The following is a 13,186-nucleotide window of genomic DNA, read 5'->3' as shown; positions in this document are numbered from 1 at the left end:
ATCTGTATTTTTACCAGAGGACTCTGGTATCAATCACTTATGTGGACCACCATATTGAGTTAAATAAGGTTACCATGGAAACTCTTCTGCAGAGAGGACAGAAGGACCTACAAGCACCTGCAGCCTGGCTTACACTGGAATATCAATGTGAGGAAAATAGCATATGAATGAGAAGACTGCAGTAAAAGAGAGCATGTGATTGATTCATACATTTATTCATTATCATGTACAAATTGTATTCCGGTGGTACAAAGCTGTTGTAAGACTCCAGTGCTCACCCTCCTGTTGTCTTTATTGCAGTAAAAAAAGGAAATACCAGCATGATCAAAGAGTCAAGAGGTACTTTGGCAAATATAAATTATGTGTTAAGAAGGCAAGCAGACATCCCGAGCAATGTAATGTGAGGGGAGAAAACATCACAAAAATATCATTGAGCTGCTTCCGTCAGCGCTCATTACAAAAGAATAAAATTCCATAAAATGCTTTATTTTAAACAACACACTTAAAACAAGTGGACAGAAGAAGAGTCACAGTTTTCTTCCTCTGAGTCATTCTTACGCTAACTGCAAGTTACAGACTCACAGCATGAGTGATATTGTAAGTCTGTGTTAGTGTGCTAAAAAAACTGTTTCTGTGTACGAGATAAACTGTTTTTACATATGTGTGAAGTATGGGAGCTCATGTCTGCAAACATGCTTATAGTTTTTATTTCATATCTGTGAACTGTAACCCCACTCCAACTGTTGACCCAAAAGAATAAAACAGGTGGAGCAGAGGGGAACAACACAATAACATTTGGCAAAAAAAAAAAGAAAAAAAAAAAATCTAACGAGGACACAGGCGAGCAATGAGTCAATGTGACACAGCCAGTAAATATTTCTCCATATGTCCTTGTCTTTGTTCAGCTTCTAGAGTGAGACGTTAAATCTCTGTGCTCATAAACCATACCCCAGACTTTACACAGAGGGGGAGGGCAGGAGGGAGACAGAGCGAGTGAAGCGAGTAACAGAACAAGAGACAAGAGAGAGCCAAAGATCCTAATGGGGAGGTTACACAAGTTCGTAAGAGACTGGCTGCGGTGTCTGATAGTCTCGATGACGGGGTGAACATTTGAGGACAGGGAGGTCAGGGAGCGTACAGGTAGGCGGTGAGCTAGAAGGGATAAAAAGGACAAGGAGGGGAACTAGACTTCACTTCTCCCCATGTTGTCTCACTTCAGAGGTATTGTTGTAGAAAGTGCAGCAGCATTATCTCGTAGTGCTCTCCAGACTCAGGGCAGCGAATACTGTGTCGCTCATTGGGGTATACCTAGAAATCACACATGGTATTCAAATTAAACACTGCTAAACACATTAGGTATAAATCAATCAGTTCCAGCATCCAAGCAGCATTCTTGGTCAAGTGTCAAATGTCAAGACTTACAAATCAGATTTTGAACGGTGAAAATATTGTTTTTTGTTTTTTTTTTTGGTTTTTGTTTTTTTAAAGCAGCAGTAACATGTTGAAACAAGAACAACTAAACTCCTTCCAACTAATTCTATGAAATGACAACAGGTGAGTAACATGACTGAAGGTAAAACAGGCACTCCAATGAGGCTGAGTCTCTCAGGAGTAAAGGAAAGAGGAAGGTTACCACTCTATGAGAGACAGGGTGAGGAAGTAGTTCAGCAACTTTCCAAATAATTTCCCTGAGCCTAAATTTGCACAGTCAAAGAATTCATCAAATTTCAGTTCAGAGTTTCATCAACAGATAAAAAGAATCAGAAGAAATCTCCGTACACAAAGGACAAGGCTGGTCACTGATACTCAAAGGCTTGGATGCTCAGGCCCTCAGGCAGCACTGCATTAAAACCAGACATAACTCTGTAGTAGAAATCACTGCATAAGATAGAAGTCACCTCCTAAAAGCACAGGTTTTTGCCTTATCTACAAATGCAGGTTGAATTGTACCATGTAAAGAGGAAATCAAATTTAAATCTGATCCAGAATCATGTGCACTTCATCACGAACCAGCCCATTACCAGCGCACAGATCAACAGCAGGCAACTTTGACAGTATGGGGATGCCTTTGGCATGTGGGGCAAAATTAATGGTAAACAGTTTGTAAAAGGTTTGGAGTAGTGTATGCTGTCTTTCAGATGATTTCTTTTTCAGACAAGACCTTGCATGATACAGCAGAAGGAAGATGTTGTGCTACGTCCTGCCCTTAATACAAAGGCCTGACTGTCCAGGTGCTCCCAGCTTCCCATTTTTTGAAAAAACATTTTGGACATTCATGGATGAATGGGACAACTCAGTTCTAAAACTCCTCCTTTCCTCCTCTGTCCCAAACAGTAAAAAGGGAGTTACATGACCCATCACTCTTACACAATTATTAAAAAAATATGGGCTTAAAGTGATCTATGTCTTTTACATTTCACAGAGTGATCAAACTGGACTGGATCAGGGGTTGAAAGAAGAACCTTTTCTACACAGACGTGCTTGTCTCTTGTGTTTGCTTTATGTTGCTCACCTGAAGCTGGTAGGGCTTCCCAGCACGGATTATCTGCGACACTAGGATATTGGTGTGGAAAAAGTGCACATTCTCATCTAGAAATCCATGAAGAATCAGCAAACGATTGGGCCTGTAATGACAATGATTACATTGTTATAACAACATTTATTAAGCTGTGACAGGCCTCAATACACTGCCATGCTTGCATAGTAGAGACCTCTCACTTCTTCATGATATAAGAGCTACAGACACTGAGATATTTATTGATTTGACATCAGCATCCAAGATCAGTGCTCCAACATGCAGTGTGTGAGGGCCTCGGGGTGTCCTAAGCTCTAAACAACAAGGCTTGACTTTTCCTGCCTCCTCAATTTCTAATTTAAGCGTTGCAGGTTTTAATAGCTGTTAGAACACTTTGAAGACACTCACTTTTATCACTAACACTGGCAAAACAAGACTCAACAGAAAATAACAATCTTCAGCAATCATGACCAAACATGTGCAACTGTCCATTAAATTACAGAAGGCATGCAGCATGACTGGATCAGCTATAGACTATTCAACACTGAAAATGAGCGGGAAAGGCAAAAAGACAGCTTTTACAAGCGTGTGTACTGACTCGCTGGGCAGCTTGTCCACATGCAGAGCCACAGAGCCTTCCTCGTAACCCTGGTGGTTGTTCTCAGGCACGTCCATGTAACGCTCCGTGTAGCCTGTGTCATAGGCCATCCACACAGTCACAGGAGCACCTGCGATAGCCAACTGGAAGGAGAGCACAGTGTTTTCAAGGTGAGTAAGAAACAGGAAAATATCCCACAGTAAGACTACCTGAGAAAACACTAGTTGTAAATTTCCCCCTTTATTAATAAAGATTGACTGGTTGATGTTTTCAAACTGTCCAGCATCAATCACTAACACTCAGTACAATATAGACACCATGTGGTCACAAGTGGTTATTACATCACAAGTTTTAAAAATTGAGATTTTGTTTAGTTTTAATTTCTAAAACTGAGAAATGCTTGCGGAAGGAGACAGTTGATAAGGCTCATAATAATAAAGTGCACATGTCAGCTCTCTAACCTTGAAGACATTGGGTCGCTGAATGAGGCCCATGAGTGAGAGGAATCCCCCGTACGACCAGCCGTGAATAGCAACACGGCTCAGGTCCACAAAGTTAAACTTCTCTGCCACATACTGGAGCCCCTCCACCTGGTCCTCAATCTCCACCTGACCCTGGAGACGCAAAGGAGAATCTGTGATGTTTCATCATTTCAAATAGAAGTTTTGTGCTGAGTAATCATGGTTCCATGGAAAAGTTTGAAACAAACCATTTTGTTTTTCAGTGCTCCTTCAAACTCAAGTCCCCTCTGACAGGAGCCCCTCCCATCAATAACAACCACAGCATAGCCCAGAGAGGCCAGCGTGTTAAGACGGAGGTACTTCATCCCTTTAAAGGAGTTGTTTACCAGCTGCACCTGAAAACACACACATACACACAGGGATAGAATTACCACAGTGATACGGGAAATGTTACCGTTAAAAGCAGCATCACAGGCCCAAGTGAACTAAACATAAAAGCGTACCTGTGGGCCTCCATACACAAAGAGAACAGTCGGGTGTTTCCTGTTAGGCTGCATATTGTGAGGCTTGTAAACCATCCCATAAAGCTGGAAGCCTGACTTCCCTGGAAAGTCAAAAATCTCCGGTGGATTGTAATCTCCTGGGCAACCTGGAAGACATACAGGCACATGTGGAGATGAAGATTATAAAACAGCCAGGGATTGTGCACGCTCTTTCCACAGAAACATCAAATTAGTGTTACACCATATTAAATGTCAGTAAAGGCTTTGGTAATCCATCTGTACAATAAATAACACAAAAATAACTAATCTGACATTTTCTTGTACTCTTGACTAGGTAAGTAAACCAAGTCTGGACCTGCACTTGGCAGAACAAGAGTCTTTGCAGCTTATAGTTTTAGAAACAGGGCAGCCATAACGTTATTATTATGATTGCAAAGCGAGCTGGCTTTCCTGTCTGTAGCTTAATCACAAATGTGCTGTGAAGTAAGCTCTCATATTGGTTACATGAAATCCAACTGGATAATGGAAATAACACAATAATGAGACTGGGCGTTTTGAATCCGAGTGGATTTAACACACATTAAGAGCTTGCTAAATGCTACAGCTGAAAAAAAAGAGAGCTGTGATTGCAAATACACACTTTCCAACTCTGTAATTGCTTTTCAAGTGTTATGGCCACAAACGCAGGGATCATAAAATCAGAAGAAGAAGTGTCATCTTTCTCCTCTTCATGAATCATAAACAGCAATCAACACAGACTCAAAGCGCCTGAGCACCTCTCTATCTGACTGCTGCCAGGATTGTCTGGAGGACGCCATTGCAGATCGAACTGACCGTCCTTGATTTAATCAAAGCCAGACTTCAACGTTCCCCTACAGACGTGGCTTTATTGATTGTTCCAAAAATAAAACCACAGATAGTCGGACAACCTTCACACATGGCCAGATTTCTCTCTAAGAAAAGCTTTGTGAGGCCAAACATGTAAACACAAACTCTGCATATTCAAAAATCATCATCAGAGCTAACGAATGGCTTTTGCTACCATCAAATCAAGTTTACCTGGTGATTCCATCATGCTAGCCCAGAACTCAGGCACTATGTGTAGTGGGTCACCTTCTGAGCTGCTCAGTTTGTAGACGTGGACACATGGAGGCGTACTCACGTTACTGTAGTGGCTAACAAAAAAGTCAAAGTTCTGCAGGGTGACAAGGCAGAGAGAAACAAAATGCATGATTATACACAATTCAGTGTGAATAAATAGTTGATATAGACCAGGGGTCTGCAACCTTTACTTTCAAAAGAGCCATTTTGCCTCAGCTCACATAGATGAAAGTCACTCGAGAGCCGCAAAACATACTTCATCTTCATAATAAAGACAAAGTGGTGTATAAAATTCTAAACAAAGTAAAAATCTAATGAATAATTATGTTAGACAAGATTTGAAAATTTAAAAAAAATAAAATTGAAAAATGTGCAAAAATTTCAAAATTGTTGCTTAATTTTAAAAAAATGCACAATAAGCTAAAAATTGGGTTTAAATAAAAACTTTTAAAAAAATGCAAAATCCCCCCCTTTTCTAAATTTGAAAAAATGTAAAAATAATTGAATTAAAAAAAAATAAAAAACACAAAAAATGTAAAAGCTCTATTGCTAGAGGTGATACATATTTAGTACAACAAGATGTTAAACTGTGATTTTGTTTAGTGTCTGTGTTATCATTAATACTCTGTAAGAAATTCTTTAAAAAAATTGTCTATCCATAATATTTTTTCAAAGCTACAAAGAGCCACTGCAAAGGAGTCAAAGAACCACATGAGGCTCCAGAGCCGCAGGTTGCAGACCCCTGATATAGACAAAGAAATAGAAAGTCAAAGGCAAGACAGGAGAGGAACAACAGAGAACAGGGATACAACCATACACAAAAACATGAAGTACAGTGGATGTCAAGCCCACATTCTGCTGCCCATTGAGTCAGTTCTTCCCTGATCTTCACAGCTTTTGCTTGGTGTGTAAAAATGTGCATGTACCAGTAAGAATACAAATGGATGATTGTACCTGACTGACAGAGCAGCTATGCGAGAAGCCAGACTTGGTTAGTCTGACCACGTCCCCAGGTGAATCATAACTGACCACATAGAGGTGGTGCTCCAGGGGAGTGTCTCTGGTGCCCTGGAAGTACACCAGCTTCGATGACTCATTCACCCAGATCTAGCAAGGGAGAGACAACAGAATCAGCACAGGGCACTGAAAAGGCAGCAGCAAGAGTGAGAGCGTGATATTTTAAGGAATAAAAATACTCTGATGTGTGGCGTTATTGCCTTCACTCAGTCTTTGATCAGTGACGCCAGTTTTGCAGCTAGTGAAGCACGGTTTTCAAACTATCAAATCACGTGGTATGTTGGAAGAAGTCTGGCATCAACCGGTGCATTTAAAAGCATGCAGATATCTAAATTAGAGCATTTATAAGTACAGTGGGTTTTTCTCTATGTGTCATTACACAGACTCTTTGACTAAGTAACGTAATAGCAGAATCTGCTTTTACACATTTTTTTGCTATAACTACTAACATGTCGTACTCTCAGCTGCACAGATATTTCAAGAGCATATCTTACAAACACCTGCAAATTTTGTATAGGTGTAAATATGTATGTAGTTATTCTAGATATTAAAACTAATAGTCACTATTATTAGTCTAACCTTGGAGCCATGTCTTGCCAGCACTTCCCATTCCCCGCTGGTCAATGTAACCTCCTCCTTGATTGCACATTTGAAGTCTCCTGCAGAAAACAGATAACAGAATCAACTTGCTCCTTGACATACCAATTGTTCTGACGTAAACTACGATAGAGTGATCTCCTGTCAGGATAAACTGGATTAAATGAAGAGTCATCTCCTCCAATCGTACCCTCTGTGTGTACGTAGTCTTCTGTCCAATGGTAGCAGCCCGGGTGTATAAGGGACGTGATTTTATACAAGTGGCTGAAACCAGTTTTGGACTCATTCACCCAAATGAAAGTAAATTCATCTTCCGTCGATTGGATAAATGGATAGAATATGTCATGGACCTGTTGAAAGATAAGAGCAGTAAATCCTCACAGAAGAAAAACCTTAAACAAACAAACAACCATCTCATGTAAAAAATAAAGAAGACACCAGGTGGAAAAAACCTACATTTATCCAAACATCTGTCGTCTCCTCGTAGATTATGTGGGGCTGAATGTTACTGGGTATGGCCTCCAGACTCTCCTGCCTCTGAGCAGGGTCATCTGTCACAGGGATGAAGAGGGCTGGAGGCAGCAGGACCAGCTGGAGTTTTCTCTGTCTGCGGTCCAAAAGCACCGCCCAGCCACTAGGGGGAGACGGAGTAGACAAAACTCTACAGTCAGTTTCCAGTGGAAAAACTACTTTATACAAATGAAAAGCTTAACGAAAAGCTGAAAAGGACTCCAAAACCTTTTTTCTCTTTCATTGTGTATCTCAAAGTCAGTTTTCAGAATTAATGTTACCAGAATGATGTTTTTTCACTTAAACACTCACTATTTGCCATCACTTGTCCATCCTACTCTAGCGATGTACTCTGTCCCAGGAAACAAGGAGTTGAAGGGAACTGCCAGCTCTTTATCTTGCATGCTAACAATCTGAAAGTAAAATAAAAATACACTTATTAGTAACCGACAAAACAATGATCTACAAAAATAAAGAGATGCTGAAAAGCTCACCCTCCCTTGATGGTCTGTCTTGATCTCAGCCAGTTTCAGGGTTGCTTGGGGGTTTTTACTACCTGCGAATAAAAATAAATACCTCAATCAGAAACATTTTCCCCTGCAACCATGTGTCTGTGCACAGTGTGTCGAGCAACACTTACCTGTTCGCGGATATCTGTACGCGTCTGCTTTCCGTTCTTCCAGTGCGGGCGATGGAACATGAATAATCTCTACTTCTGTCTCATCCACTTCTTCATACAGCAAGTACACTGTTTTACCTCCATTAGAGTCTATAAGTGCAAAAAGAACATTTCCATGAGGAAAGGTGGACTTAAAAATACAAAACACAGACATAATTCAACATAACTGTATTTAATTATGTACATAAACCACTTTAATACCACAAGCTATTTATGTTCCTGAAAAATATAAACATCTTAAACAATAAAGCTACAAATTGCTGACCTTCAACTGCTGAGGGACTCCACCAGTAGCCAGTGAAACGATCAAACTCCTCTTGGATGACAAACGTTGCTACACCAGCAGACTTTGGATCCTCCTTTACATTATCTACACCTGGTGAAAATAATGAGAAAAAACACACACAGATGTACTGTTACATTTATGACATTATTTGGTCTGCTCATATCAACAACAAAAAAAAAATCCTGAGCAGCCAGACCTTTGTGGCAGTACGTGAGTCTCTTCTCCTCTCCTGTCTTGATGTGAGCTATCCACAAGTCGTTATTGTTGATGAAGGCTATGAAGTCTGGGTTGGCGGGGCAGATCTTAGGATCCATGCGGGTCCCTGAGCACCGGGTCTTGATCTCCACGGGCTTTACCGGAGCAGACTGCTAAAACCAAAAAAGAATAAAGTAAAGACCTGCTCGATGGGAGTTGAATGAAGGCAGTGAAAAGGTAAATAACTGCTGTTCATTCTCCCTTTAGGATGCTTTCTTCAAAGTTCCTCAACAGTGTTTCCCAAGGTTTACGGTCTCATCAGCAGCTGGGGGCTACATGGAAAATTAAATTAAAATATCCCTAAGATTTTAAAATCATTGATGGGTTTTGAGATGCAATCACGAAAATAACAGCTTCAGTAACATCTTGGAAAAACATCTCACTTTTTCCATGAGCTTTCTTTGATGTTTCTTTCCTATTTACCCTGGATTAAAGAATAGCATAACACAAATAATATCAAAGATCATTGTTGTGCTTTACATTTTTGCTTTCAGAAATTTGTTTAATTATATTTTACGTCAATGAATATGATCAGCAGCAAATTTTGTCTAATACCTGAAATGCACCTGATACGTCTGCAGTGCGTTTGTCAACTCACTCTGGCTGGGTGTTCAGTCCGACAAGCAGCGTCACCGACAGACAGCTGGAGTCACAGACTGAGGAGTTCCTGCTCCATTGATATGTTTCTCTTCATTCATGATGGGCTTTAAAACCTCAAACCTGTTAACTCCTGGTCTGGCTCCGCTCATTGTGTCTGTTTATCATCGTAGTCAAGCTAAATACTAACTAGTTTTGACACGGTCTGTTTTATTTTGAAAGTGACTGGGTGTTTTTAAGTAGTTCCCAGTCACGACTTCCTGCCCCGCTAGATCCTTCCTACACTGAATTTATGCATCACAGCTCTGCGTCTGTCAAAAATAGGATTGCTGCGTATTACCTGCAACATGACGGACCAGCCATGCAGACGTACTGCAACAGAACAGATCCAGTATAAGTTGACATGATTTGAATGAAACCTATTTGATCTGTTTGCTGTTACAGAACGGAGACGCACTGCAGATGTATCCAGTGTATATCAGCCATAACAGACAAGGTTAGGCACAGTAAACACAGGGTGGGAGGGAATACAGTGTCTCATCAAAAAAAAAAAAAAAAATTAGGTGCACATCCATTGACTCTTCACTGTGGCGCTTGACTCATGGGTCCATGCACCTTTCACCCCACACGTGTGTCAGTGCTGCATACATGCAGTGTCAGTGGGTCACAGTTGTGCATAAACCAGAGGTGACGTAAACTCTACCTGTAGTTTTTTGCAAGTAACTGCAATAAATCTCTGTGAGTAACACTTAATATCACTGTTGTTCCTGTTCCTTATTTTATTCACACTATATTAAACTGAAATAAGCCTTGAAAGATTGTGTTATGGATACTACTTTAAGTCAGAAACAGCAGTATACTCACGATGAAGCCATTGTTGCCTCCGTCCTGACAGTAGAAGAGGCTGTTGCTGGCCTGGAAGAGGAACAGGCCTGTCTCTGCATGGTAGTCATAGGAGGTGATACCAAACGCTCCAAGACGTTTACGCTCCCTTAGCAATTCCTCCTCTCGGGAATAGGCCCCCTGGTGCGGCGTAGCCTTTAAGAATCAACAGGAAATAAGATGTACACTTTGTTGTTTCACAGAATAAACATTGTTATGTATTTCTAACAAAACCACGTGACTCAACCGTTTCCCCTCAGCTCACTTCATCATATCTTCTTTGCACATTCAAGAATTATTCTTACAGTTTATGGTTGCTTAATCTTTGGAGTTTTGGAAACATCTCTCAGGTTTCAGTGGCATTGCTGCCAAAACCTCAGGACAAGCTTATCTTAAAGTAAACATACTTTGAAATGAAAGAAAAGCAGCAGTGAGACTTTTGAAAAGGTACTGCTGACTGAAATAAATTCTTGAGGACTAAACCATGTGACGTGATTCGACCGTGATTGAACACTTGGTGTGCAAAACTTCTTAAAACACTCCTCCAAAAGCTGGGAGAGCAGTTACACTTCAAACAGGACAGATTAATAGCAACCTAAAATGAATATCACCATCATCATCATCATGTGTTGTCGGCTGTTGTTAGTATATGAGCAGCAAGACAGAAGGGGCTTACCTGAAAGTGATCAAGCATCTGTTTCCACGACAAAACTAAGAGGGCCTCTTTCCTGATCTTCTTAGGGATTTCTGAATAAAGTAATGAGTTCTCTCTGCTTCCATAAGGCATTCCTAAAAAGCACAAAGAAAAGGCAAAGGCAAAAATATAAAAAAGAGCAGAAAATTCAACACAGCAAGCATTTTCATTTAGTAAAGCACTCATAGTTTGATGCTTGGTGCAAGAAAACATGACTTAGTTCAAGCGAAAAAATCTGTATCAAGAAAACTTGAATCACCCAGCATCAACTCACCGAGGTAGTACAACCGGTGGGAGTGGGGCCCATTCTCATCCTTTTTCTGCACAAACTGGAAGTCATGGGGAGCCTTGTTGGCAATCATGCCTGAGTACTTCCTGCTACAGTGGATGATTTCACGGAGGCCCTCCCAAGAGTGTTTCTCCACAAAGAACTGAGTCGGGACATCCTCCATCTCCACCACCTCTGTGCTGTCCGAAAGGCCGTCCACAGCCGTCATGCTCACTGTCACACAGCTGGATGGAGGCACAAGAAAAAATTAATAACATATGAAGAACTCAAACCACACCAGAGCTTGAATGGAACTGGTTAAAACATGTATTAGTATCCCTAAGCATCAAAACTCATACTTTACCTTTTCCAGATACCTTCTTTTGTGTCACAGAGTTTTACCTTCTTGACTCTATGCATTCACTGGTCAACACGCCTCACACCAACTCTGTAACCTAAAATCAGAAACAGGACTTAGATCAGAGATGTTCCAAAAAATGTTTCCTGAAAACTTTTCTTGGTACTTGTACTTGATTCAAATGTTTACTTCTGTATTGTTTGGGAAAAAATGGCCATTTTGTCTATTAATACAACATGATATTTGTGCAGAGTGATACCTGACATTTTAGGCTAGATTGTATGAATAAAAAAAAAATGTAAAGGCACTTGTGCACTTTTTTCCTGTGTCTAGCATCTTTCCTTATTGCCTAAAAGACATTTATGCTTTTTGTTACATCACTCCCTGCTGCAACATAAAGGTCTAATCTCATGTTTATGAGCTTGAAGGTAAAGCACGTGGAAGTGGGACTATCCCACATTCCTTCCGTATTTCCTTGATCCTCAGGTGTTGGGCGAGGGATTAGCATGACGCAAACAGCAGTGAGAAATATTCTTTACAGCGGTTTCCATGGTTAACCCTGTGTAAGTGTTGTTTACTTTGTAGTGGGACTTGTGGTTGTTGCTCACTTGCATTTTCATATTCTGCATATCATACATCTTGATGATTTCAATAAAAATGATAGTGGATGTACAACAAATCTGGCAGGGCAGGTCAAAACTGGTTATATTAAGATGACATAACACAAGATAACACAAGTTCAAGAGGTCCCTTGCATAAAACTGTGCTAATGAATAAAATCAAATAAAGCTAAATCAAAATATTGAATGTCTCAACTTGAATGAGCAACGCCACGGAGTCAGGTCAACGATACTCGGTATGACAGGCCAAGATGTCACTCAGTATCTGTTGTTTGACATCTATATGGGAAGATAGGTGTGTTTTTATGAATCGATATACAGCAAAATCAAGATGCGTTTATTTGTCCAACTGTGCACGTCAACCAACAGCTGTACTGTTTATAAAAACTGTTTATCACCACTAAACTTTCACCAATCGTGGCCTCCCAGTTACACCGTAATACGCCTTAAAATGATAATAAAACAGCTACCAGCGTTACAACATTAAAGGCCTTATATGGCTTTGCTCGTTCCTCAAGTCTAGTTGGCATTAAGCAAGGAGATATTTAGAGTCGCGGTCATGCCGGGAATTTTTTTATATCAGTACCTTTAACGGTAGCTAGCCTACAATAGATCTTTGTTCTCGGATTTCAACTACTCAGCCACTCTGACGAAAACACCGGCAAATTACTGTCTGTCAACATTTGTACCGGTGATAACATTAGCTTCATTTGACAGTGAGCGGCAGAACCCCGAACAGTTAAAAGAGGACATCTTTCACACATCGTCTACGGTTTAAAATCCTATTTAACCACATTTTGACAAGACAGCCTCTTCTGTCAGTTTCGCTCTGAAGCTAGCTGTCGCTAGCTACCTAGCTAGGTGCAAGCTAGCCGCTAGTTAGCGGGTACTCTAATTTTTCAAAAAACAGTCACTTTGACGTTTGTTTCAGCAAAACAGATTGAAACTGGGGTGCCTACTCACCAGTCTAGACACCGTTTCTTTAACCAAGTTATGGACGTTATTAGCTAGGTGTCAATAAAAACACTGTGCAACTGCCAAAGGTTGTATCCATGGCCCAGGGTGGCCACACACAAAATGTAACGGGTTTCAGATCGGAGGGAGGAACCTTCGCCCTGGTTGGGTATGCACCGGTTCTTTTTCAGGGCTGCACCGCACAGCCACTGAGGATGCGTCAGTCGCGGATGCGTCATTTGAGGCAGGGGTTTAAAACAATGAATTGATAAATGATTATTCAGACAAAGT

At 40.7% G+C, this 13,186-nt stretch overlaps 1 protein-coding gene across 2 annotated transcripts; it reads right to left on the bottom strand.

Moving 5' to 3' along the window:
- Positions 1-212: 212 nt before the first annotated feature.
- LOC141804642 (dipeptidyl peptidase 9-like) lies at positions 213-13,058 on the bottom strand. Of its 2 annotated transcripts, none has more exons than XM_074689198.1 (21): positions 12,905-13,058; positions 11,328-11,418; positions 10,970-11,208; positions 10,678-10,790; positions 9,984-10,157; positions 8,464-8,635; positions 8,247-8,357; positions 7,943-8,071; positions 7,797-7,858; positions 7,615-7,715; positions 7,249-7,426; positions 6,983-7,142; positions 6,775-6,854; positions 6,133-6,285; positions 5,137-5,272; positions 4,078-4,223; positions 3,823-3,969; positions 3,575-3,727; positions 3,114-3,256; positions 2,513-2,624; positions 213-1,308 (listed from the first exon to the last, which is right to left on the bottom strand). In XM_074689198.1, exons 2-21 carry the CDS (start codon positions 11,381-11,383, stop codon positions 1,216-1,218), a joined length of 2,658 nt encoding a protein of 885 aa, XP_074545299.1. In that variant the 5' UTR covers positions 11,384-11,418; positions 12,905-13,058; the 3' UTR covers positions 213-1,215. The 2 variants fall into 2 exon arrangements, with proteins under 2 accessions (XP_074545299.1, XP_074545300.1); XM_074689199.1 differs by having other exon boundaries at positions 8,464-8,632.
- Between the last annotated feature and the right edge of the window lie 128 nt (positions 13,059-13,186).

This window comes from Halichoeres trimaculatus, unplaced genomic scaffold, assembly GCF_033239565.1.
Source record: "Halichoeres trimaculatus isolate MK-OKI-2021-1 unplaced genomic scaffold, fHalTri1.1 fHalTri1_scaffold_15, whole genome shotgun sequence".
NCBI lineage: Eukaryota > Metazoa > Chordata > Actinopteri > Labriformes > Labridae > Halichoeres > Halichoeres trimaculatus.
This window is presented reverse-complemented; position numbering and strand designations above follow the sequence as displayed.

Excerpts from the sequence above, each read along its gene's own strand:
- LOC141804642 (XM_074689198.1), bottom strand. The coding sequence starts at position 11,383 with ATGCATAGAGTCAAGAAGGTAAAACTCTGTGACACAAAAGAAGGTATC. Across the intron at positions 11,209-11,327 it reads AAAGAAGGTATCTGGAAAAG|CTGTGTGACAGTGAGCATGA; the intron begins GTAAAGTATGAG and ends GCCTCCATCCAG. Across the intron at positions 3,257-3,574 it reads AGCGACCCAATGTCTTCAAG|TTGGCTATCGCAGGTGCTCC; the intron begins GTTAGAGAGCTG and ends CTCTCCTTCCAG.